Here is a 27878-nt window from a genome sequence, read left to right as displayed (position 1 = left end):
AGTATCCCCCTTAACGTTAGCAAAACACGCACCAAATGTTACTGAATCTGAGCGCGTGAGACATTGCAAACTTTGACCTCAACATAATTTTTCTACTGTATGCGTTTTTTTAATATCGTTTAATATTCTATTATATTTCATTTTTTAATGGAAATAATTAGAACGTCATAATGTGTTGCGTTTGATGGAGCAGGAAGGGAGAGTATCGTCCAGCCAGCTATAGGGTTTGAGCTGCCTGCCTGCTGGAGAGAATCCATCCCAGAAACAAACCGCCCCCTCCCACTCTGAACGCCCCCGCTTCAGATGGAACTCAAAATACATTAATCCTCCATGTTGCACAGGGAATGTCGGGCCACCAGATGTGAAACGCCGTTTTAAAAAGTCCGGTCGAGCAACTTGTGAGTAATTAATGCGCGTTTTTGGACGGACACCAATTCCCTTTAACGGGCTTCCGAGTGTTTTCAGCGCTGTTCCAGACTCGGCCTCGTATTGGATAATCGATGCTAACAGGCTAACGCTAGCTGCTTGCCGACCTAACTTAGTTTGGACTTTAAGGTCGGGTTTTATTTCATTTTTTACACATATATACATATATATTTGGACAGCGGCATTACTGAGGCGGCTGATAATTTCTTGCTTAAAGCGAAATATATTTTTTTCTTTCGGACAGCCATAAATGACATCCTCCAGTCAGCGCCGTGCTAGCTGGCTGGCTCCAACCGCTGCTCCTCAGACGGTTTCCTGGCTTTGTGGCCACAGGCTGCTAGCTTAGTGGAGCTAGCTACAACGAAGCGGGCGCGTTATCGCGAATAACATTGCTGCAAAACGAAACAGGAATAGAAACCCGTCTCAATGGACCACATGTCCATAATAACTCAAGTCCCCAACCCGAAGGAGGAGGAAATAATATCTTTCAACCAAGAAAAAGGTAAGGAGAACTCTACTAAAGGAATAGATGTGTGTAACTACTTTTATTTGCGTTTACTGGTTGTTGTGAAGTCACTGAGCTTTGACAGCTCTATCACAACAGCTGCAGAGTAATTATTATGTACGCAACAAGCTCAGTTAGCCGCCCTCTGTTTGGACCTCAGGTTTAGCTTTATTTTAAGTGCCATAAAAGCACTCTGATGAGCTTTTTTTAACCTTGTAAGTTGCTCAAAGTGAACACTGAGTGTTTGCAGGGTAACACTTAACGTGCTTTATGTGAATTGTGGATTAATAAACGGCTTATCTAAGTGTATCACAAAAAAACACTAGAATGTAAATGACGGAGGAGGAGAAGGATGTAGGGATGCATTTTAGTGATGGGAAAACATACCATTTTACTTAACTACTTCTGATTTGTACCTTACATTCATAAATTCATTATTATTATTATTATTATTATTATTATTTCCATATTCATCTAGAATATTCCCCATGTCTTAATTTACTCAATAATTTTATTTAGGTTTTAGAATGAGATAAAGGTCATAGATCTAAGCTTAAAGTGAAATGTGTACTTTTTTTTTCTCTCAAACAGTGACCCTACAACACTTTTATGTTCTCTCTTCTATGTTTATACTCAAGAAAGTTGATCATAGATGAGATTAGTTTCAACTTTATTGTCATTGTACAGGTACAAGGCAACAAACTGCAGTTTAGCTCTAACCAGAAGTGCAATAGCAGCAAGTACAGGATATACAAAGCTATTGATTATCTCAGCTAATAAGTGATATGTTTCATTTACTGGTATAAAAAATAAAAGGTAGATGCATTGTTATCATGGAAATGGAAGAGTGTGGAAAATGTGGGATGGACATAAGCAGTTTTTGTTTTATCACTATTTCATTTTTTTTTGTGTGTGTGTGTGTGTGTGTGTGTGCATGTTATGCTCCATGTAAATGTTTGGCTTAACACCTTTTATGGTATTTTGGAATTAACAATAGTAATATTGATATTATACACTGAGCCTGGTTCTGCTGGAGGTTTCTTCCTGTTAAAAGGGAGTTTTTCCTCTCCACTGTCGCTACAAGCATACTTAGTGTGAGGGATTGCTTTTGAGTCAATGAGTTGATGCAATCAACTGGTTTTTCCTTAGATAGAAAACTTTGGATCGACTGTATGATCTGTCGAACTGTAGAGAGCCTTGAGATGACGCCTATTGTGAATTGGCGCTATATAAAAGAACTGAATTTAATAATAATAATAATAAGTCAATGATCTCAACTCCAGATAGACCTTCAATTATGTTCTGGATCAGTACCGCTGTCTCTGTTTTAAATGGGAACATAATTTTTTTGTATTTAAGATCACCAACCCTGTGGTTTGGCTTCATAGATGCCTGTGGCCCAACGTGACATACTTTTTTCTATTTTTTTAATACTCTTTGGAGGTTTAAAAACAAAACCTTCAAGCACTTATCGTAAATATACATTAGATGTACATAATGGAAAATAACTGCTTTACAAAACCTGTGCATACCTCAGTCTGGAAAATATGAATATATTGCAGGTGCAATGTAGCTACATATAATTTCATAAATGATAACTCAAGTTTACACTCCCAAGTTCCTTGCATATTTGTTTGTTTCTACTTTAAACTGACTCCTTTTTATCGTCCGTTGTTTTGTTATAAATAGCCAGTCACCCAGTGAACACCAAAGATAGTAACAAAGGGGCTTTTACACTTTAGAAACATTATATTTTTCAGGTAAATAAAGATCGGCTGTGATTGTTGTTTAGTAACTGTTCTCAAACACGGGTGTTACCTTAGTGTGGGTCAGTAGTAGGGGCGAGTATTGGCATGTGTGTTGCGATACGATACGTGTCACAATACTTGGGTCACTATATGATAGTATCACAATATTGCAATATCACTTTGTGATATATAGATAAAAATGCAAATGCTCTATATGTTAATCAGAATCAATGTTGTTTCTGGTTTGAGTCAATTCACATCTTCTACTGTGAATGCCTTAACTACAGAAATGGTGCTGCACAGCAAAAAGGCTCCAAGGTGCAGAGGCCCATTTTCACTCACTGTTTTTGGTTGGAAAAAAAATTATTATTTTATTTTTATTTTTTTTTTTGAAAATTGATATTAGGAACTGAAAGATCAATATTATATTGGGCAGCTGAAAATCACAACATGTCGCCAAATCGATTGTTTTCCCCCACCAGCTAATAAGTAGCTCATGTTACTGTTTTATCAGATCATTAGTAAAGTGAGAACTAAAGTTATTTGTAGCACAACAGTGTATTTTTCTGTGAGAGTACGCATTGATCCATCAGTATCTAAGGTGTGACTGGTACGTGTCTGGACTTCAGAGATGACGATAAGAGGTATATGAGACTTTAGGAAGATTAACATTGCAGGTGGGATTAAGCTTAAGACAATTTCTCACTTTATGATAAGGCGATAGACCGGCTAGTAACTTACTGTAAGGCAACATGTAGAGACTAGTATTTTCCAAGGAAATGGTATTAGTCTTTTTTTTTTCTTGAATCGATAACATGAAATATTCAAATTTTATTCATTAGTTTTTTCCCCAGACTTTTTTTCATCATCAAATATATAACATCACAGAAGCTGTTCTGTTTACTGCCAGGTTGAGTCAGAGTTTTTGGGAGCAATTAAAAACTGTTTTATGTTTTTTGTAACCTGCAGTCAAACATTTTTTAGAAAAATTAAAAGTCAATTAAAGTTTGATAATTGCCAAGTAGAAGGCAGGAAATATTCACTCATTGATTTGTAAAGATCAAGCTTTAATGTGATTGGAGTTGTATTGTTGTGCTGGTCCTTAAGTCTCTTGGTTTTTTTTCTGCTGTTCTTAGTTAGGGTTTGTGTCAGACTCAATTTATGACGCAGAGCTTTCTAACACCAGACGTTTTATACTGACCATATGTTTACAAGTCTGCTGTAAAAAAAAATGTGGTTATGTGACTCCAGTAAGTCTTATCTACCAGCTAAAGGTCACTCTGTTGTTTTGATTTGATCAGGGGTCAGAATCTCTCTTTTTTTTTTTTTTTTTTTCTCCATAGTGGACAAAAAGCCAAACAACCACCCAAACATTTGATGGCAATAGAGATAAGGGAAAAAAGTCTCTAGATGACTAAAGCACAGTGAACATTTTAAGGGAGATAGTATTATCTTTTTATTTAACATATGTAGCTTATAAGAAAAGTGAACTGATATACAAGGGTTAATTACATCGATACAAAATGGCTTCAAATGGATTCAGAAATTTGGGTTCAAAGGGGCAAATTGACGCAGGAGCCGTCACAGTGCACACAGACTGTTTGGACTCACAGTTGTGCTGTTTGAAAATAGCACCTAACTAAGAGTGTGTAAAGCTGGACACAGTTAGGGGACAACATTCCTACCTTTCAAGGCTCCTTTTTTCTTTCCGCAGTGAGTCTTCCAGCTTTCTCTGCATGGAGTAAGTTGCCATAATAAAAAAATATCAGACTTGTTTTAGAGTTTGTTTTAAAAAGGTATAGTAAACTTAATATAATTTATTACAACTTTGGTTCCTGTGACGTAAAATGTGTCTGACATTAAAATTATCATTTTCTAAATATACATCGCCTTTTGTATCCAGACAAACACTGACAACCTTTGCTCTTAATCATACTGCGTGTGCAAGGTGGGGATTATGTATAATAAAGAGCAAATAGTTCTATTTATTTTATGTTGGAGTTTTTTTGTTTTGTTTTTGGCAATCTTAGAACAAACTTGTAGTCTTCTCCCGGAAAAGCAGATGGATTTTAGAAAAGCGGTATTTATGGATATCTGACTTCAGTGAGAACAGAGCCATTGAATGCTGTTTAGTAAACTTGGTAAACTGCAAACTTTTTGTTGTGTTTTTTTCTTTTAAAGAACTGTCATATAGAGAGCAAATGAATGATCTTCTGCAGACTCTTCTGCTGTAATCCAGTCATTCTGTGGGATTCTGACGAGCTGTAGATGAATGAATACTGTAGTGATGACTCACTGGAAGGGGACAGCTGCCTCACTTTCCCAGCTTTATTTTCTGCAGAGTTGAGACTGAGAGTCCAGTTGGATAAATAAAGACCTCTTTTTCCTGATGGAGGGTATTTTCAGGTTAAAAGGCTTACTATGGTTGGTTTTCACTTTCTTCTCTCTTCCCTATTTTCTCAAGAATTTACTTTAGATGTTAGGAAACATCATCTAGAAATAATGAAGAAGCTTAACAGAACATGCTTCTGCTTTAGGTTTGTTGACACACCTACATCAGCTCGAAGTTCTTGCTCCCTCACAGATTTATTCAGCTAATTTCCTTCACACTTAAAGTCATAGGGAAGACACATTTAAATGTCAAATAATTCTGGCTTGAACATGTATATAAATGTACTATTTATTAGACTATATTTTCCCAAAATTTAGAAAATTTCTATTTGAAAAAAATAAATAAAAATCCTGTCTTAAAATCTGTGTTGGTTTTTCCCCCACTATTTTATGCAGGCCACTTAGTTATACGTCAGCTTGTTCACCTAAATTTGGCCAATCCTATATCAATGGTTATCTGTCAATCAATTTTTTTCGGTCATAGCTTCTTGATTCATATGTCGCAGCTAATATACGCAACAGTTGAAATAAGAATAATTTACTTTACCATTCACTTGCGTCCCAGTGTTCACGGGGATGGCTGTTTGTGTCTTCGGCAGGCGTAGAGTTAACAGAACTGGCAGCGTTGCGAGACAAGGGCTCAAACATGTACGGCTGTAAGCCTTTTACACCAAACCAAGCTTCTACCGCCTTGGCGTCCTCTAAGCTAGGGTCGAAGTGCCTCCGTTGTCTCCATAATAAATACTATCCGAATAGTGCTGACAGTTGGGTAGGAGCTACAGTAAGACCAGTGATATGGATTATTTGTGTTAAGGGCAGATTAGACTTCTGCAACCGCACATATCAAATGTCGCTTGGGTCTGGTCGCGAACCAGATTTGCTAGTATGCTTCCGCACCGTCTGTGGAATTTCTAGGGACGCACAGCAGTTTCCGGCCAAAGCGCAAGGGTATTTGAGAACTCGCGAGAACTTCGGGAGATGGTCACAAGAAGTTAGGCGGTGCCGGTGGGAGTGTTTAACTTCCAAAACAACCATAGCACCTTCTGCAAGATATCACAGACATGGATCTGGAGTTGCTAGACATCAAAGAGGAACAGGTTCTGTTAATGGAGTTAACTGTTGCAGAACCTCTGCGCGGGGGTGTGTGGTCGCGCACATAGACAGATTTGACGGTTGCAGAGGCTATGCGTCAGAAGCATAGATTTGCCTTTAGTAACTGTCATAACGAGAAATAGTTGCCTCAGTGGTAATTGTTTTATTCTACTGAATGCTGCTTATTGAATAGCAATTGTTCAGATCCTATTGTCAGTATTAGTAATCGAACTTCCTCTTCTGTACAGTAAATCTAAATATATTGCAGGCAGTATTATATACTTAGTTGCTATATATATATTTTTTTTTGACCATATTTAGTGGAAGAAATTGTGCTATAATTAATGTTCATGGATTTTACACCACTTCAATAGAAGTAGTGTAAAATATTAGGGGTTCTAAAATAAAGCTCAATTATTTTAACTTTCAACCAATCTGATCTAATAATCAGATTGGTTCAATCTTGTATTAAATCGAATAAGCGATTTAATACAAGAAATGTATTTCTTGTCTTCCTCATGATTATGTATTTAATAACCGAGGAGCAAAAAGTTTTATTTAACTGAAAAGTTGGAGTATTTTGTTGATATATTTACCGATTGAAAGGAGATTCATTCATTACAGGCTCTGTGATTGAATCAATTACAAAATTTTTATCTTGTCCCTTATCAGCACTGCTGCATGTTGTTTTTTTTTTTAAAGAAAATTATTGGTGGATAGGAGTTTTTATTCATTATAGTACAAAATACTTAACAACCAGGAGTGTAAATCACATCCATCATGGCGATTCGATTCAGTATCGATTTCCTGACCCAACGATTCGATTATTTTCGATTCTCAAGAATACACCACGTTTCGATTAATCGATTAATCGATTAATCGGTTAAATTTTTCCTTTATTATTATTATTTTTTTTTTTACACCTTACAGGCTAAACAAAGTTTCAAGTTTGAAATAAATCAATGAAAGCTGTAATATCATTATGCATTTTCTTTAGAAACAACAGCAAATAACAGAAGTAGAAAAGTTGCATCAAAAAATACTGCAAAAATACTGCACAATATCAGTGTAATGAGTTCAATGCAATACCTCGGCTCCAAAGAAACTGTCCAACATATTTTTTTAGAATGTAATAAATATACTCACGAAAGAGAGATGTTGTGTAGAGAGTTAGACAGGAATAAAAATAAACTAGATATAAGGGAATTGTTTCAAAGGTAATCTGGGGATGTAGTTTTTGGGAGTATTTTTTATTTTCTTAGAAGAACGGGTATTTTAGGGAGAATATAATAGTTTGTCTGGTGCATACTCCATTCTGGAAGGTGGCGGTAATGCACCTATAAGTTGTTTACCAACCGCCATTAAAAAAAAGAAGAAGAAGAAGGCTCCACAGTGTCGATGTCACCGCCCCCTTGAGAGACGCTCCGCTGCTCCTCTCCCAGATTGTAGCTGACCGCAAACAGTGCAGCAGACAGGAGGCCGGCTTGTTTTGTTTTTATGACTGAAATTGCGGAAAACAACTCGTGAAGTTTGACCCGCTAGAAGAGCGAGGTGCGCGAGAACGCTGGGACCCTTTTTCCAGCTGGATCTCCGCTCTTTTTGGCTCTCATGTCCCTCCGTCGTCGGACTAAACTCGCCCCCACTTCCTCACCGCCTCGGCCGTATCTAGACCCACAGTGTGTAGTTCAGACCACGCTTCAATACTGAGCATAATTAAAAAATGTCTGTGTCAAGCTTACTGCAACACACTGCTGTAAGAGTATAACCAGGAAGCGCGGTAGGAGGGCAAAATAGGTTTAGCGGCACCGCAGCACCGGAGGGAGAATTACGCCCTGGAGCAACTGGATAAAAATAGACCGGAGGAAAAAAAAAAAACATGAATCGATTATCTTGCGGACGTATCGATGCATCGGATTGTCGGCTTTTGGATCGATGCATCAATACAAAACGATTATTATTTCAACCCCTATTAACAACTACTACACACTTATTACCAATAACATTACTTACATTTCTATTACCAGCAACCTGCTACTGCACATTATCCACCTATTTTATTTTAGGATTATATCAATAATTGATTCATCACAATCAATCCGATTAATGGTTTAAGCCCTAGTTTAACCCTAACCCTAGTTTATTTATTTTAATTAGAAAATACTTGACTGGTATGATGGCCTAACTTCCCTAGTCGGGAATAATAAAATTAGCATCTCATTGTGCATCTCTGCAGGCTCGCTACATACCGAGCTTAAATTTAAAAAATTTTCGCTTTTTTAGGACCATTTAGCCAAATTCCTGTTGTTGTAAAGGTGCTCTTCAAAAGATTGTTATTGATTTTTATAGATCAAGTAGTAGAGTGTGTGTTTGGATTATGGCTAGAACTAACAATATTTTTGCTAATCAATAAATCTATTGATCATGTTTTTTTATTAATAATCAATAGCAAAAGGTGTCTTGAGGATTTTTTTTATAGAATTTAAACCGATTGATGCTAGAATTATGCCTGTTGAGGAGTTCTGCATAGAGCATATTCACGGGAAAAAAGGTTCTTCATCGGCAAAATAATTTCTGCTTTGAGTGTTTTGGTAAATTGCGATCATATTGCAAATGCAATTAATTACCCAGCTTTTGTTGTGATTATTCTGATTAATTTTTCCAGCCCTTGTTAAGATGCTGAAGCTGAAATCCACTTGAGTTCAGTTTAAAGGCAGTTAATCATAGTTAGATTATGAATTAACAAGGGGGTGATTGATTTTTCACAAGTGTCCGAGTTTGTTGTGATAGTCCCCATTTCTTCCTACTTTGTAAAGTAACTTAATTTATAAACGGCTTTTTGTCAGGGAATTTGTTGAATGTTTGAAGTGAGACAAAAACGGGAAGAAAAATAAAAACACCAAATTTCTTCACAGCATTTTACATCCATGTTGATGAATCCATCTTCAATTTAAACGTTCTTTTAGAGGAGTTGGAGTTAAAGATAAGATGGCCCAAATACCCTACATGTTCTCGCTTGAAAGGCTGTAATTAATGTGAGTCAAAGCCATAGGAGAGACCATAGTTTAAAGCGTGTTACTCTTGCATGCAGTATTTACTAACGTATTTTCACGACCATAAGGCGCACCCTACTAAAAGGCGCAGTCTCAGTTATGTGTCCCATTTCTGTATTTAACACACACATAAGGCGCACCGGACTAAAGGGCGCGTTTTTTTATATACAGGTACATGTCCTCTACTACCTTTAAATACCTCTAATGCGTATTTAAAAATACAGCGGGGGCAAAACTGAGTATGACTGTGCTTTATTCATGTATTTATTACAAAGTATTAATCAAACCTGGGTGCTGGCCGTGAGACAGACACATCACAGATGACACAGCGCTGTGATCACTCCTAAATTAACTTAAAATCCTGAAACCTGCCGACGGAATTTGTTCGCTTTTATTACCGGTATCCTGGTGCCTGCAGCTAAAATTATTTAGATAAAAAACACCTGCCAGCAGCCGCGGTGAACCTGGAGGCTACCCGGCCTAGAGGCTGCAGATGAAGGGATTTCTCCTGTTGGTGCACCGCTGGTATGTGGGGGTCTGAGCGCCTCCGACAGAAATAGATAATCTGGATGAACTGACTGCAATTATGAAGTTTTCAGGTGGACTTTCTCACTTAAAAACATATTAAAACTACTTTATTCCCACTGATCACAGCAAATATAGCTGCAAGATTTAGATTATTTAGATGAAAAAACACCTGCCAGCCACCGCGGTGAAGAGGAGGAGACCCGCCCAGAGGCTGCCGTTGAATTAAGTTTTCAGGGAGAAAAACACAGCGGGAGCAAAACTGAGTATGATTGTGCTTTATTAATGTATTTATTACAAAGTATTAATCAAACCCATCAAAGTCATCGTCCTCTGTTTCTGAATTAAACAGCTGCGCTAAATCAGACATGCCAATTTCCCCTTCTTCGCTGTCAGAGTCACTTTCCGTGCAGCGCGGCTCCTCAGAAATAATGCCGGCTTTTGCGAAAGCTTGAACAACAGAGCCAGCAGACACATTAGTCCAAGCATCAACAATCCATCCGCAAACGGTGGCGTAACTTGCCCGGCGCTGCCTTCCACTTATCCTGAAACTGTGGTCTCCGTCTGTCATCCATCGCTCCCACGCCGCTCGCAGCCTTGTTTTGAACGGCCGCTTCACACCGATGTCGAGCGGTTGAAGTTCCTTTGTCAGACCCCCCGGGATAACGGCGAGCACAGCGTTCATTTGATTCACCATGTTTTTCTCATCAGCTGTGAGATGGGCACGCATGGAGTCACAGATTAACAGCGATGGTGATGCGTGGAAAAAAAAAACCTGTTCTCCTCACATACACCTCCCTCAGCCACGATTTCATCATCTCCTCATCCATCCAGCCCGTTTCATTTGCGTTAATATCATATGTCATCAGAGCGCTGTGTCTGTCTCGCTGTCAGCTCCCAGATCAGCTTCTCTGATTGGTTGATGCGGCGCGTCCAGCAGCAAAACTTCAATTTTTCCATCTCGAGCTGCAGCAGCGCGTTGGCAGATGCTTAAACGCTCCTGCTGCTCAAAACGCGCTGCAGGACCTTTTGCTGCGCCTATACGCGCGTCAACCATTTACTTTGCATGTAAACTCGCTGTTTCTGCTGCACCTGCTGGGTCCGGTTCACACCGATGTCGAGCAGCGTTAATTTGTTTCCCCATGTTTTTCACATCAGCTGTGAGATGGGCACGCGTGGAGTCACATATTAACAGCGATGGTGATGAGTGGAAAAAAAACACCTGGTCTCCTTACATTCAGCCACTCTTTCATCATCTCCTCAATGAGGTGGTCTCAAAAGTCGCAGTTACAACACACATAAGGCGCACCGCACCAAAGGGCGCACCGCACATTTTGAGGGGAAAAAAAGACGTTTAAGTGCGCCTTATAGTCGTGAAAATACGGTAGATACATGCTGTTAAAAATCTTCTTAAGCTTGTTTATTAAGGGAACATGTTGGTTTCAAGGTCTGCAGATTGATACTGCTTCAATGGATATAGAATAATGTAAACAAACTTCTTACTCTTAAAATATCGTTTATAACTTTTGCTTTTGTCTTGAAAGGATGACTACAAACTTTTAATTTTCTCTAGTGAGATTAAACAAATTTTATTTGTTTAAGGTGAGTAGTCCAAAATGTGACAATATTAAGATGCAGTAAGCATTGACATAAAGATTTTAGCTGTACGCGGGCCTCCAGCTGCATTCTGCTGGGGTGAGGCGGTGGGGTTAATGGCTGGAGTGGAATGCAGCCATGTATAGGCTCTGTGGGCTCTGAGAGCCTTCCTCCTCCTCTTCCTCTCCTTGTCGTGTTCAGGCTGCTTCAGTCACTCACCTGCCAGCTCATATGGGAGGGAAACTTTAAAAATGAAGAATCTTGTCAAATCAGGTGATAGAAGCTACTTCGGGGAAAAGAAATAAGAAAATATGAGGGAGGATTTTTCAGCTTCTAAGTTGTCCCTATTAATAAAGGCTGGGTGTCTGATTTAGGCTATGCTTCGTAGTCCAGGAATGAGAAGTGATTAGCAATCGGAGTAGAGCATGTAGAGCTCTGAACTGTCACAGCGTTTGAGTGATGAGGTCATCCAGCCAGCAAAGTTATTTTCTGATCAGTGGTTCTTCCAGAGGTAGTCTCTGAAACTGACCCAAATGCTGTGCAGTCACCGTGTTGAGGCTATTGTTTGCTATTGCCTCAGACCAATGTGGGGACTTACTCAGTAGCAATCTATACTTCTTGGATATTATAACATACATTTCTAATCATTAACTGGAGTATACAGACTCTAAAACATGGCCTTTTATTTCAATCAAAGCAGTAAGTAAGCCAAAACTTTACAAACTATAGACACATTTTGCTGATAAATAAAAAAAAAAAGGCTCTGTCTGAAAATATATTTAATACATTTTTTTATTTTATATTATTTGTTAAAAAATCTACACAGAAATCTAAATATATTATTAATATATTATTAATGAATGAGTCAACAGCTTAATTAATTAGCAAAATAATCATTGCAGCCTTAGTCTATACCCGCGTTTCTCAAAGTGTGTGGCGCGACCCACTGGTGGGGAATTGAGACGTGACAGGTGGGGCGCGCCAAGTTCCGGTGTGTGTGTGTGTATGTGTGTGTGTGTGACTATAAATGTAGAACGTGTGAGAGCAAACTGTCCTTATAGTTGTATGTTGCCGCTTTTTAGACCAATCAAACCCACAAAGTAATCATTACTAGCCTACATGCAGTCTAATTAAAAGAACATTAGATATGAGAAAAATTTCACCTGGAACTGAAGTGCCAAAATAATGATTGACGTGACGTCGGCATATTATTTGTAACGGAATAAACTTTCGCGCCCCAGTGTTGCCAACTCAGCGACGTTGTCGCTATATTTCAGACCCCTCCAGCGACTCTTTATCAAAAAAGCGACTAGCGACAAATTAGCGACTTTTGGAGACTCTTACGTGAAAGCACGTATCGTTCCTTTTCTTGTCCTCCAGCGGCAGGTGCTGCCGTGGGGCGCCTCCCCCGTCCCAACCCCGTTCTCCCCCGCTATCGCAGGAGTCCCTCTCAGCGCTGCAGTCAGAGACACAGCATGTTTACCCTCAGCGTCCAGACTGCAAATAAAGCGCACATGCGCCGGGATTGGCGGCGCAGGTTGATCTTAATTAACTGAATTTGAAATATTTTATCTTAAATAAATAGGACCAGTTTATTGAAATGACGTCTGACTCCACCCTGAAGCTCAGGTTTAATGCTCAGACTCATAGTGAATTCTGGTTTGGAGTGGAGAGGGAGTATCCACTCATCGGACAGAGAGCTGTGTGCATTCTTCTTCCCTTTGCCACATCATATCTCTGTGAGATGGGCTTTTCAACTGTTGCTTCACTGAAAACAAAATACAGATCTCAGCTGAACATTGAGCATGACTTGAGGGTGGCAGTATCAAGCCTGCAACCCCGTTTTGAGAAACTGTGCAATGCAAAACAGGCTCATTGCAGCCACTAATGCAGGGATAAATAGACCTGTATTGCCAGATGGATTTCACTTCTTTTCTTTTATTAACAGATTGCAGAGTGGCACTTTAATTTTTTCTATCTTTGAGCTTGATACAAATTTTGACACAGCTGCATTTTTATTTTCTTTATTTTTTAGCTTGCTGTTATTTGATGTAGATAGTTTGTATTTAGATACTACTTGTTACTTCAATAAAATTGGAACATTTTAAGATTGTTGCATATTTCATTAGCATTGTGTTGGGGCGATGGGGACAGGCGGGGCTTGAAAATTCCCCCTTGTCCAAAGTGGGGAATGACAGAAAAAGTTTGAGAAACACTGGTCTATACTAAACTCCTTTTTCCCCCCTTCATTTTAAATTAATCAAAGCTAAAATATTTTGTCTATAAAAGCATCAACCAGCATTGTGTTGTGCACTGCACTTTAAACAACACTGTAACACTGTTAAATAGAAATCAAAGACTTGTCACGTGTTTGAGATTTAAATGAGAAAAATCATCCAAGATCAGGCATGTGCAGCACCTTTGACATCTTTTTAGCTCAGAAAAGCATGGTTGGTTTAACTTCTGGCCTTACTTTGCAGTGTTTCTGCAGTGTTCAGCCTCTTTTCCTTTATCTGTTCCCGTCATTTTTTTTACAGCATCCCAGTCAAACAGCAGCCTGAAGAAGCAGCGGAGTCGAAGTATATTCAGCACATTCTTTTGTTGCTTCCGTAACTACAATGTGGAGCCACCAGCTACCAACAGCAGCTCCCCGCCTCCTCCTGTCGAGGAGAACGGATCGCCTCCTAAGGTAGGACTTAGGCCCCGTCCACACGAAGTCAAACCCTGGCCTAAACGCACAAATTTTTCACCAAACCAGCCTCTCATCCACACGAAGCCGGCGTTTCGGGGGTCTGTAAACGATCTTTTTTTTATTCAGCCATCAGAGTGGGAAGATTTCGAAACACTGTTTTGGCGTTTCCATCTTTACGCTCTAACCGCATATTTTTTTACACGCATGCGTCATAGCGTCGCCTCTAAACACGCATGCGCGACACAGTATCACAACAACAATGGCGCCGTTGCTGCTAATGCTACTCACCCTGCTGTCGGGCTTACAACAGAATCTTCTTCTTCTGGAATATCTCCAGGAAGAACAGAGCAATGTCGACGACATAGTTCAGCACCTGAATTTGACTGAACCACCAAAATGGACCCGCAGGGCAACCATGTATAAATATTACTGCGCATGCCCAACATTTCGTCGCCTATTTTTGCTTTGGCACCACAGCACCACTTACAGGCCTGGCATACATTTTGCAGCGTTTTCATGCATTCGTGTGGACGACCACATTTGTTTTACGTCTCCGTCTTTACGGCAAACGTTTTGGAAAATATCAGCGTTCCGTGTTCGTTTTGACTTCGTGTGGACGGGGCCTTAAACAGTCCAGCTTTGGACCACATCTGCTCTCTTTATTTCATCGTATGCCAAATAGCATCTTCATTAGTGTGGTCAGTTTGTGACTTTTTTTTTTCTTGTTGTTTTTTTGTGTGTGTGTGTTCTTACCCTGGTTATTGTTTGTATTTTATTTCTTGTGTTGTAGTGTGACCAGGTCGAGGTCATCCCTGACCCTAGTGTATGTATGACAATTATTTTTCTCCCGTTGCATGCAGGGTGTGTGGGCTGGTGCATCCTCTCTGTGTGGGAGCTTTGACTGCTCTTTTTTTTTTTTTTTTTTATTTCCCATCATTCTCTGCTGATTATATCATAGGAAGTGTGCACCTTTTTATACTAAACTGCTGAGCACTTGCACAAATATCCCTGTCTCTCTAAATCAGCATTTTTTTTCATGTTACTGCCAGAAAACTTGGTGTCTGTTTCTCTGGGATATTATGCAAAGTACCAATACAAAGAGGCGCATAATTGTAAAGCTGGAGGAAAATTATAAACTGTTATCAAAGTCTGACCAAGCTTCATTCAACCCACATTTTATAAATCAAAAATGTACCATCTAGACTGACAGGCTGGGCAGGGAGAGCAATAATCAGAGGAGCATTCTAGAACCTCCTGGTAACCCTTTAAGAGCTATAGAGATCCAAAACTACAAGAATCTTTTGTCAGGATGATATGAAATGAAGAAGAAAATCAGTTGTCCAGCTTGTATTCTTCCTTAGACCAATCTGGTCAATCTGAAAACACATTTCTTGCTGAAACATGGTGGCCAAAATCAGATTGTGAAGAATCCTTGGTGAGATTTCACAATCTGAGTTGTCTTTGCAATTTGCCTGAAGGGAAAAAAAGAATAAACCAACATTTTCGTGTATAAAGGTTAAGGCGGTAAAGGAACACTTCTAGGGCTGAAACAATTAACCGGATTAATCGTGATCAATAGATTATTTTAATAGTGGTCAGCTAATTTAGTAATTTGTTTATCGTTAAATTGAGTATAGAAACTGTAAAGCATATCTGTAGCTGACAGAGCAACACACAGCAGTAATTATATCAAAATTGTTAAAAAAAATACATAAACATTTTGCATTTAAGATATTTAATCTGTCAGTATGATCTATCCAGAACTCCTCAAGTGGAAAAGTTTTAGTTTACCCCTTTTTCTTTTGTGAAAAAATCTTCTTTAAGGAACCTTTTGCTGTCTGATTATTAATCAATTGATATGAAAGTTTTAAGAAAGTCATGTAGCATTTTTATATCAATTCAATACTTTGTGTTGTCCTGTCTTAGGAAATTCAAACTGAATATTTTTTTCGTGTTGCAAGGTGAAGGCACTGGACATGCATGAATGACACTTGGTCTCTATGCCCTGAAATATATCCCACTACGTCATTAAAGCATAGAACTGTGTTTGGAAGTTTCTAGTTTATTCGTTCTTTTATTGTGCTACAATTAAATAAAGTTAAATATAAAGAGGCAAGAAACAAACGTCATCCCTTTATGTTTGGCTTATGACCTCACTTGAGGTAAAACTAATTGATCTCCTTACTTGGAAGCAGTACTTAGCTGTGATCTGCTTACATGCGACCAGCTAAGTTAAATTGGACATCAGAAAGGGTCTGGCTTAGCTACTCTGATTCTCCACTGTTATCCCACCAAACACCAGACGTCATTCAGACATTGTTTTGTTTTTTTAGGCTAAGTCTGGCCGGTAGTCTTGATTTAGTCCAGAAGTAGTTACTGAAATTAGGGCTTTGATTGGTCACTCTGGTTTCTTCCCACTTGTCCCATATTAGACATTGAAAATATGTTGATAACTGGGTTTTCTGCGTCTTTTCAACAATCTGAAAATTACCGCTTTTGACCTTTTCCTTTACAACCAAATGTAGACGGCGTTTAGGAGTAAATCATGTCGTCTTTTTTAAAGTCTTTTCAACCAATTGAAAAGACTTTAAAAAAGTCTTTTCAATTGCTCGGTGGGACGACACTGAGCTACAGATCTGATATTAATGTGTTTTTCTAGTAATTCACACCAAACACAGCAGTTAGGGGATCCTATAGGCTGTTATTTTTAAGGTAATACAACAAAAAAAAACACCAAAGAATTGATTCAGCCTGTTCAGTTGGAGGGAATGTAGATGATTAGGTGAAAAACTAATTGTATACTTTTTAGTAGGGGATGTTTGGTCTCATTCAGAGTAGTCATGCATTTGCTGATATTGTGAAGCAAAAGTAGAGTAGGCATGGGCTGTTTTTGAGGTTCTTATAATGTCAAAGTCTTTCATAGCAGTATCACAGTTCCACAGTATCATGTTGTTGGAACAGAAAGTGAAGTTAAAATTTTGAACATGACCAAACATCCAGTTTTTTTAAGCATTTATTGTTAAATGCTCATTCAAGATGGTCACAGTTTAACCAAACGTCCCCTCCCCATTGACGCTCTCCAGGTCCATCTGAGGGACCTTGAGATATTACTACATTAGTGAGAAACATATGCCCATTTTACACTGAAAGACCCAACATTTCTGTTGCCTGGGTTACAGGAGTCCCAGGGAATTGGTCAGCCTGGGGGGCATTTACCTCAATTAGCCTGAGGAAAAGGTGCATCACACATTTAGACCAGGGGGTGGCGGTAACAATACGCAACGGGTTTTACTCCTTACTTGCCGTTGTAACACTACTTTTCCTCCCTTAAAAATGGGCTGTTTTGTGTTTTAACTTTTATTTAGAGATATGCAGTTAATTAATTCAATACATTGTTAGGTGTAATTGGATTCATGAGTAGGAAAACATTAAATTATTATTTTTTTTTTTAAATCTGCAGTTTTATTTATTATTTTAATGATGAGCAGGTAAATATCATATTGGATATTGACAGCAAAAATACAAAATATTTAAAGCCAATGTTTCATTTATTACAGTGAGTCTGAAGCTACGGGAAATGATGCCTTGATTATAAATTATACTTGTAACAAGTAGAAGTTGTAGACAGTGGAACCGGCGATGACTCGACCTTTAGGAGATAGTTACTGCATCCAAGCCATTTTCTCTCTTCCTTTAAAACTGTTAGCATAGATCCCTATATATTCCACACATAGATACATAACGTCAGAGTTCTCTATTTGATCATTGCTTCTCCAACTTATTAAAGAATTTATAAATAATATAAACATGAACTTAAAATATAAAAATTATTTCAGTGAAAACTGTTTGATTCTATATTCTGGTATTAGCAGTTTTTTCCAAGTACCTAATAATCATTAAGATTCACTTTAAAAACTTAATCAAAAGCAGGAAATCGCTGAGTTTCTGTCTGAGTTGAGGCTATGGAAACTGGGTATTCCCAGTAAATGTCCTGTCTGCAGAACTCTGCTGGTCTGAAAAGCTACAAAATCACACATCTAAAATCAGGTTCATAATCTTGATGCACTGACTGCATAGATGGAGTGGTACTATTTATGACAAATTATTTAACGGGAAATGACTGACTGAATACAAATCCCAGCAGCATTGGCCAGAGCCAGTAGCCAGAGAAGCCCGATGGCATTAACTGTTTACACAGATTAATTTTTTAATTCTATTTCCCCCTTTAAAACATCTTAAATTATTAAAGATATAAAACCAATATTATATGCTCACCATCAGTTATTGCCTGTGCTGGTGGAACATAGTGCTGCAGGATATTTTGCTGGACATAATCACACATTTTCAACAATCAAAATGAATATTTAAAAGCCTTACTTCAGGTATGAGTAAAGTGAAACTACTTAAACTCCCCCAATCAGACCCTAAAACACCTTCCTATAGTCCCTCCTAGCTACAGCTACAGCTAGCGACAGCCGACAGCTACTGTTCCACTTCTGCTTGGAGGATGGAGCTTGTCTCTTTAAGGGTCAGCCTGCACAGGAAGCTGAGTTCATGTGCTTCTTTCTGTATCTCAGACTAAAGAGCTTTACTTTTTGGTTTGCTCGTAGTTCACCACCTACCCCACCCTGCTATCACTTATGAGCAAAATTAGCTTAAGGCAAAAGACTGAGCTCCGAGGGACCAATCTGATCTTTCCATGACCAAAAACATTTTAATTTGCCTCTTAAACAATAGGATTTGTAGTAACTTCTCCAGCTGACAGCAGCAGGAAATGCGGCTTGCTCGTGACACTTAAAAGGTTTTTAAGCAAACACAACTCACTATATTTGGATAAGGAAGTCAGCCCACATTGAACAGAGTTTTGCACTTTGGTCACGTGATTGATTACGTTACTGTTGATCATCTGTCCATCATCGTATAAAGCCCGCCCTGACAATTTGATTGTCCCGCCAGATATTGTGCGAGCATACTCGCGCTACTACTGAGCAATGCCAGACCGAACTTCCCGACCTCAAACGTTGTGGGCGGGACTAAGTTCGGAATGGCACCCAGGCTATCCTTCCCTGTCAGCGACTTTGCAAACCTCATCTCTGTAGTCCATGTTTTTAAGATGCTTCAGATAATAGTTTTTTTTTTTTTTTTGCATCTTAATTTTTCTTCTTCTGTTTGTTTAAACTCTGGGATATATTTGTGTTTAGCTTTAAAGTACAGTTGTTGTTTGTTTTTTTATATATCAACATATTTCTCCTGATTAGAAGTAATATTAAGATTTTAGATCAGCCTGAAAAGAACCCGGACTTGAGAACCAGTAAAGAATCTACAGATTAGGATGATAGCACGGAGGCCTTCCAACCCCTAAGAGCTTATCAGCAAAGATAACCGTTGAACACATTGGTTGAAACAAGCAAAAAGCTGCAAAGTCATAAGATGGGGCCGATTGCTGAAATGTGGAAACAGACTTTTTCACTGATGGTGCAACTTGTCATACCATTTTTAAAAGGATAGAAATGCAATCAATTAAAATTGATATTCGTTTTATTATTGTTTTGTGAAAGGTGCACATCTCACTTTCTGTCACAAATAAAGTTCTTGTTTGAATAAAATGTATTTGAACTCTAAATCTACCAGTGGAATGAATAATTGTGGGTTTAACTGCAGCTAATAAATTGTATTATCTTCTTGGTCCAATATGGGAGAACATCTGTTATGCATAATGTAATCCAGCAGCATAATTCTTCTCTTTCTTATGCTTTTGATATAATTTGCTTTAATTGGGCGTTTGATTAGTAAAGCTCTTCAAATAAACCTGAAAGTCTGCCTTTCAGTTTCAATGCATCCCTTCTAATGCTTTGGACATGCTGGAGTGTTTGGATGTAGCAGAAAAAATTACCCACTGATTGAAGCAATTATTATTTTAGAGCTCTAATCCAGCTTTAAGCATATTTCTGGAGTTGCCCATGGAAAGATATTCCTCTAACACAATATGTTTGGGAGCTTTTCTGCACAAAACCTAGTCTTAAGTCCAAGTTTCTCATTGTATCTAACATTACCTGCTTTTCCCTCTCTGCAGCCACCAGCCAAGTACCTCCTACCAGAGATGAAAATATCTGACGATGGTAAAAAGTGTGTGGTGATAGACTTGGATGAAACACTCGTGCACAGCTCATTTAAGGTGAGAGGAGACGGAAATTGAGGTGGACTGTTTTTACGTGCATCTCTCATCTGTACATATGTTGGTTAGGGTTATTTCCTTTCTTTTTAACTGTAGTTGTCAAAATTGAAAACAATAATTATCCTGTTAATTAAAGGCACAAATATGCTAAAAAAATAAAGGTATTATACTACTGGCTTAGTGGCTTTCAATCTTTAGAGCTTTTTGCCAGGGAATCTGCTCCTGACTCCATAAATGTTACTGTAGTTTTACACCTTTCTATAAGGTTAGGCCTAAATAAAACCATCCAGGTCATCAGTCAAACCATCATGAAGACTTCACATTTGCTACAAGCAGGACCTCTGCTGCTCAGTTTAGGTACTGTATTTTCTTTGGAATTTCTCTCATGCATTACGTTGTTTGTGTTTGCAGCCCATCAGTAATGCTGATTTTATTGTACCGGTGGAGATCGATGGTACCGTTCACCAGGTATTGTATAGAACCAAAAAATACACTAAATGTTTTTTGTTTGTTTTTTTGGCATAGATTAGCAGGATTCCATGTTTCCTGTGTGAAGATCCTGGAGAGACTGACTGGTATCCAGTTCAAGTAATCCAGGATAGGCTGTGTGTATCTAGGTTGGCCTATTCAGGATTACTTGCAATGGGTGTCAGCCAATAGGCGAAGAGCAAGGGACAGAGATGTGGGGGAGGTTGATGAACAAAGTGAAAATTAATGCTACTCATTTTTTTCTTTTTATATATAATAATAATAATAACAATAATAATAATAATAATAATAATAATTATTATTATTATTGTTATTGTTATTATTATTATTGTTATTATATATATATATTTTTTTTTTTTTATAAAAAAAAATAAAGAAAATAAATGCTATGTCACGCAGTAAACGATAGAGTGCGTTGATTGTTTTTGGTTTTGATTCAGGTGTATGTGCTGAAACGGCCCCATGTGGACGAGTTCCTCCAGAAGATGGGGGAGCTGTTTGAATGTGTGCTCTTCACAGCCAGTCTAGCTAAGGTACGGGATGGAGGAATTTATTCATTATGATCCTTTCTGTTTACTAAGTAATGACACTTCATCTTTTTTTTTCTTAACGGCTGTTTTGGTTTGTTGTTTGATTTGATTTGTTGTCCTTCTTTTTTTATGTATCTTTTCCAATAATGAACCGGTAAGTTTGAATAATAGACAAATAGTTCAGTAAGATGCTTATTATTGTTGCTCTAAGAGCTACTCCACATGTTAAACAAAGTGCTAGGAATCACAGTGCTTTTTGTTACCTAAAGTAGTATTTGTTGACATTGTCCTCGCTTCATAAATGGCAATCAAGGACGCCATCCTTCATGTACTTCTAAGTCATAGTAACCCATTTAGTTTTTGCAAGTTGTTCTGCTTAAAACTGTGGCTTGACACACACGTTACTCTGCTTTACATCACAAAACCATACAATTGTCTGTGTAACGTGAACATTTTTGAAAAGCGTTGCATCTATGTGTGTCTGTCTGAACAGTATGCAGACCCCGTGGCAGACCTGCTGGACCAGTGGGGGGTTTTCCGAGCGCGGCTCTTCAGAGAATCCTGCGTGTTTCACAGAGGGAACTACGTTAAAGACCTCAGCCGACTGGGGCGAGAGCTCAACAATGTTATTATTGTTGACAATTCCCCTGCCTCATATATTTTCCATCCAGAAAATGCTGTAAGTTTGTACTTTTCATAGATTTAGAGATCTTAGGTGATTTGGTATATACAGGCGAAGTGTTGAAAGCATTTTTATGCCAGATACATCTAAATAGAAATCCAATTTAAGTTATTATTAAGGATGCTGATGTTGGGCATTTTCCATCATACAGGTATCAGTCTGATAACTAAAAACTGGATATGTGTTAATAACTGAGGAGGGGATGATATAAGCTTTATTTGATTGGTGCAGTGCAGGATTGCAGTTATTGATTATTGGCCTTAACGGCGATATGGGGATCAGTTTCACCCCATTTATCATATTGGTTCCTCACTGCACAGTGTCAGATCACCTTAAGAGGGTTTTTGGAGAACATTAATGAACAAACATTATAAAGATTGAAGAACACAGCAGACATGCCAGGGAGAAAGCTGTGGATATGTTTGGAGAAATGTTGGGTTATAAAACGATGTTCCAAGCTTTAAACTTCCTACTTTTTGGGGTTTTAATACATCTATCTCGGGAGAGGGTTTTACATCTTCAAACCTCCTAAAGACATGACAATTCAATGAACAGGGTTCCTGCTGGTCCTTAAAAAGTCTTAAAAGGCATTGAATACTTCAAAATAAAACTAAGGCCTTAATTGGTATTAAAATGTCTTAAATCAGTCTTTCGTAGGTCTTAATTTTTAAAACATCATAAATAGGATTATTTTTATTACGATTTATTTTTGTAATCTAACTAAAACATTAAAATGGACCATTTTTATTTTTCTTTAAAACAAATAACGGCTCGCCATTATTGGTTCCGTCCTGATAGCGGAACCAATAAAAGCCTTGTTGCGGCCGGGACATTTGGGAGATGCGCCATTAACTTTTTGTCTGGAAAATATGAGCAAGTGTAAATGTAACGAAAATTGGTTATGCAGCCAAGAGTTTTCTCCATGGCTAAAACCAGGGAACATACATGAGGCACAGTGTATTTTGTGCAAGAAGCGATTCAAGCTCGGAACGATGGGAATTAAGGCAGTGGAGTCACACATGCGAAGCACGAAACACAAATTGTCAAAATCGAGTTACTGAGAAACAGCCAGTATTTTTCAGTTTTGTTCCACCCTTGTCTCTGCAACGCCTCCACTTATCACCAAATCAAACATACTAAGAAAACGATACAAAGAAAAATAGCTGCAAAAAAGACTTATCACTGGTTATGTTGTGGCTTTAAAACTGATTTGTTTTGTTCCCTGCTAAAACAAAGTTTGTGAATTCAGTTAAATAATTGTTCAAATATATCTGTCGTTTGTGTGTTTTTTACGGTGGCTGAGAAGTGCAAAACACATTTACAATTCAAAAACACATTAACAAATAAAAAACAAAATAAGATTTGAAGAAACAAAATTATATTTTATGAAACAAATGTATTTTTGAAAAAAAAGTTAAAATTTTTAAAAACAAATTCACATTTTAAACAAGTTAGATTTTAGGTGAGAGAAAGTTTCATTTTAGAGAAAAAAAAATTCATTTTGGGAAACAAATTTACATCTAAAAAAAATTGACCGTTCGGAAACACTTGTACAAGTGCAAAGACAAAACTGCAAGCGGCAAAACACAGTTACATAGCTAAAAACAAATGAACAAAAGACGGCTACACGGAAAGGGAATGTCCCAGTGGCCGGATGTGACGTCACCATTACCTTGACTTGTAGTACAAACAGCTCAATCTGTAGTCCTCCTGCTTTACGTGAAAAGTCAGCGGCGATTTTATTATTGTGGAGCAAATTTCAGCCAATTTACACCATTTTGTCCTTCGTGCGGACGGTCTCTGGAACTTTTACGGGACACAGACCAGGTGGCAGGACCACCGGAACTGCTGCAACGCAGCCACTGCCACGAATTGAGCTCGGCCCTGCTGCTTGGTCCTGCCACCTGGTCCGTGTCCCGTAAAAGTTCCAGAGACCACAATAAGGGCAAAACATTGTTTGGTTAGCATAAACTTAAGAAAAACAGCTTCAGTGCAATTCTTTCCATCTAAAATCGCCGCTGTCTTTTCACGTAAAGCAGGAGGACTACAGATTGAGCTGTTTGTACTACAAGTCAGGGTAATCGTGACGTCACATCCGGCCACTGGGACATTCCCTTTCTGTGTAGCCGTCTTTTGTTCATTTGTTTTTAGCTATGTAACTGTGTTTTGCCGCTTGCAGTTTTGTCTTTGCACTTGTACAAGTGTTTCCGAACGGTCAATTTTTTTTTAGATGTAAATTTGTTTCCCTATAATGTATTTTTTTTTCTCTAAAATTAAACTTTCTCTCACCTAAAATCTAACTTATTTAAAATGTGAATTTGTTTCCTAAAATGTAAATTTGTTTGCTAAAATGTAAATTTGTTTTTAAAAATTTTAACTTTTTTTTCAAAAATACATTTGTTTCATAAAATATAATTTTGTATCTTCAAATGTTATTTTGTTTTTTATTTGTTAATGTGTTTTTGAATTGTAAATGTGTTTTGCACTTCTCAGCCACCGTAGTTTTTAGCTTTCTTCCTGTATGGGAAGTTTTTCAAAATTTGAAACATTAGTGCTGTGGTTTATAATAAACCTTTGGGTAAAGTTGTCGCAAGCAGGTTTTTCTTGTGTTTCTTGTGAATTTGGTCTTAATTTTTTATTTCAAGTGGCATTAAAAAGTCTTAAAAAGTCTTGAATTTAACTTGCCTTATGCTGTAGGAACCCTGAATGAAACTGACTAGCTCAGTAAGGAGGGCATTATCTAAAGAGGTAGCCAAACATTCCTCACTTTTCTAGAAATCTGTTAATAGGAACAACGATTGGTTCTGGATTTCACCAAAGATACGGCATACAGGTAGTTAAAGGTAACCTGCTCAGATGAGACTAAAACCAATCTTTTTTTGGTCTAAATATAAACTTCTGTGAGTGGTGAAAACATGGTGCCTCATCCAGAATACCCCCCCGTCTCCATGGTGAGAAAATCTGTTTAAGGGTGCAGATGACTTTAGACTGGGGTGGAGGTTCACTTTTATACTGGACACAGCCCTACACAAACAGCCAGAGCTTTAGATCAGAGCTTATTCATGCTTCCAAATGGTCCAGTCAAAGTCCCAGCCTAAAGGCAGTTAATATTTTGTGGCAGGACAGCTCTCCAAAGCCTGCCATCGCCTCTGACTAAGCTCGGTCTGTTTTGCAATGAAGACGGTCAAACGTTGAGACTTTACCTGTGAGCTGTATCCCACTGGTTTATGCTGTAATTGTAGCAAAATGTGATTCACCGAATCTTCTATCAAACTGACTGTTAACATTGTTCCCCCAGGTCCCAGTTCAGTCTTGGTTTGACGACATGAATGACACAGAACTCCTGGACCTGCTGCCTTTTTTTGAGAAACTCAGCAAAGAAGACGAGGTTTACGGAGTCCTGCGAAATTTCCGAAGCAGGTAGCAGGACATGCTGCAGCTCAGCCTGTGCTCTGCGGCCTCCTCTCTGTCCATCTCTGTCTTTTTTCTACAGCCCGCCGTCTCTCCAGGCTCTGGAAGATGACCCGGGAGGCAGGGGGGGGGTTCTCACTGTGGAAACCTCCGTGTTCAACCATGTCTCTCTGCTCTCTCCTCCCTGTGACTGGCTGCCTTCTGAGTGCCATCAGAAAAACACAAACCTTTATTATCCCAGGACCACTGTGTCTCACAGAAACCACACCAGAAAGTGTACCGAGCATCCTTAGTTAATGGTATTGGGGACAAAATACCGAGAGGAACGAACTCTTTATTTTCAAAATCGGCAAACTTTTACTATTCAGTAAAGTGCTAATTTTTAAACCAAAAGCAAAAAGAAAAGCAACTTTCCATCTAAGACTCTTTTTGTGGAACCACACTGAAGCCTGGAAACTATTTTGTCCTCATATTGTTGCTATGCAGGCAGTTTCTGGTAGTAGAAAGGACTGTGACTCTTTTCTTACTGAATGAAGTGCCTTGTGTGAATGTCGTTTATATGGGGAGTCGTTTTCTACATGGCATATTTCCAGAGTACTTTTGGTTTTTCACAGAATATGCTTTAAAGTGGACACAAGAGTATCAGTATCTAAAGTTGTACTTCACTTTTGTTTTTTCTTTTGGATCATCGGCCGCTGGTTATTCGTCTCGTAGTACTTCTTTTTTTTTCTTTGTTTTTCCTGTATGCTTGTGCCATTATATAGGTGTGACTTTGTTTTCTTTCAGCTTTCATTATTTGGAGAGCTAGTTTAATTTTTATGTTAGGCAAATGGCCGCGCTTGCAGCTGTGAATATCAAGCCCCCATCTGCTGCAAGTTTTATTCTTTCTTTGATCATTTGATCTGAAAGCTCAGATAAAACTGTGCCATTCATTCATCCATTTCCTCCACATTTTTTTTTAGTTATTGCTTTTTAATTTTTTTCCTGCCAAACGAGGAAATCTCCTTTATTAGGCTCCATATCTTTGCCACAGTTTGAGTTAAGCCTGTTTAATGATTATTAAATATAGCATTATAGCTTATTTGCTTTGAGATCTGTTCTGTTACGTTTATCAGATGACCGGCTCTCGGTCTGTGTTGGTCTTTGAAAGAGTCCGAGGTCGCTGAGGCACACAGAGGACGCCATGTCTCTCTTCCCTCCTGACTCGAGGAACCTCCAGGAGTTTGGTGTAGACGCTTGTCAATATCACACCTTCGTCCTGATTGACGTGCCGTCGTTGCCGGGGCTTCTCCAGCCTTGCCGGAAGACCTTATGTCATGTTTATTGTCCCAGACTTTTTCTTTTATAAAAACAAACTAACTCTTCTTCACCTCAGTGCCTATGTTTGAAAGGAGCCCAGCAAAACCAAATGCTGCAACATTAGATACCATGGCAATAACCTTTTGTTTTTTTTCCTTTTTTTTTGCATTAATATGTTTCCATCCCGGTTTGTTTTGGGTTTTCTAAGAGCACTTGACAAATCCATGCAGTAGGGGTTTAACTATGATTCCTGCTTTCAGATCAGACGAACGACAACCTTTTATTAAGAATAATCTTTATCAGATTAGTGCTGGAGCAGTTAAAATGTTTGATTCTGGGTGAAAGTCAGCTTTCATTTAAGGTAGACTGTGAAAAGGACGCCTTGAGGAGCGTCCTGCTGATCAATGAAGCGCTAGCAGGGTCCTGAAACGGAAAAATTGGACAGTGAAGAACTGAATCCTTGGCGTTGATGCCTTACTGCCAAGGGAGACACAAAGCAGGTCTTCTTTTTCGATCCAGCATTGCATTGAGAGGGATGCTGTTCCGTCTGTGGTGTTGAATCTCAGAGCTGCATATGTGGATCATACGCAGCCTGGCTGAGGTGACATGACATGTCCCAACAAACTGGGGTTTGTTGCTTGGTTTAAAGGGTCATGGTATTTTATGAGAAGGCTACACTACTTCATATGTTTTTCTTTATCTCAAAGGTCGCTGCTCCTTCAGGAAAACCTGATCATCTGATCTTTCTTTTGAGCATTTGTGTTGGTAGTGAGTTCAGGTCATGATGGTTTTGGCGCAATGCTTTTTTTTGTTTGTTTTTTTATACATATAAATATATATGAAGCATTGCTTTTACTCTTCTACACCTCTCTAATTTATCTGAAAATTTTCATTGTAATATTTTTCTACCTACATCTTGTCAGTATTTGCTATAAAAAAAAGTCATGTAACCCATTTTTTAGATTTGTTTTGTCTCTGTCTTTTGCCTTTTTTTTTGATAGCTCTCTGTCAGAGGGACGCGTTTACGTGTCTGTTTCCTTAAATTTTTCCCCACCATTTCACTTACGATCACGTCGATCCATTTGTATTAACACCAAAGTTCTAAAACACTTAAGGTTCAGTCACAGTGGTGTCGTTTTGGTTCAGGTTCACTTCTTTTGTTTTTTTTTTGCAGAAAACACTTTGTTTTTGTTGACTTTGAGTTTTGGCAGTGTTCTGAGCATCTTTTTTTTTTTTCTTTCCTTAATAAAGGCTTCATTGAACCTAA

At 38.4% G+C, this 27878-nt stretch overlaps 1 protein-coding gene across 2 annotated transcripts; it reads left to right on the top strand.

The window, feature by feature from the left end:
* Positions 1 to 120: 120 nt before the first annotated feature.
* Positions 121 to 27878, top strand: LOC119793334 (CTD small phosphatase-like protein). 2 transcript variants are annotated; one of them, XM_038300470.1, is made up of 9 exons: positions 121 to 555; positions 671 to 928; positions 13871 to 14022; positions 14816 to 14848; positions 20099 to 20200; positions 20612 to 20668; positions 21130 to 21222; positions 21713 to 21898; positions 25200 to 27878. In XM_038300470.1, the coding sequence occupies exons 2-9, from the start codon at positions 853 to 855 to the stop codon at positions 25323 to 25325; spliced, it is 825 nt and encodes a 274-aa protein (XP_038156398.1). In that variant the 5' UTR covers positions 121 to 555; positions 671 to 852; the 3' UTR covers positions 25326 to 27878. The 2 variants fall into 2 exon arrangements, with proteins under 2 accessions (XP_038156398.1, XP_038156399.1); XM_038300471.1 differs by lacking the exon at positions 14816 to 14848 and having other exon boundaries at positions 125 to 928.

This window comes from Cyprinodon tularosa, unplaced genomic scaffold (assembly GCF_016077235.1).
Source record: "Cyprinodon tularosa strain WSP-4 unplaced genomic scaffold, ASM1607723v1 ctg45, whole genome shotgun sequence".
Lineage (NCBI taxonomy): Eukaryota > Metazoa > Chordata > Actinopteri > Cyprinodontiformes > Cyprinodontidae > Cyprinodon > Cyprinodon tularosa.
This window is presented reverse-complemented; position numbering and strand designations above follow the sequence as displayed.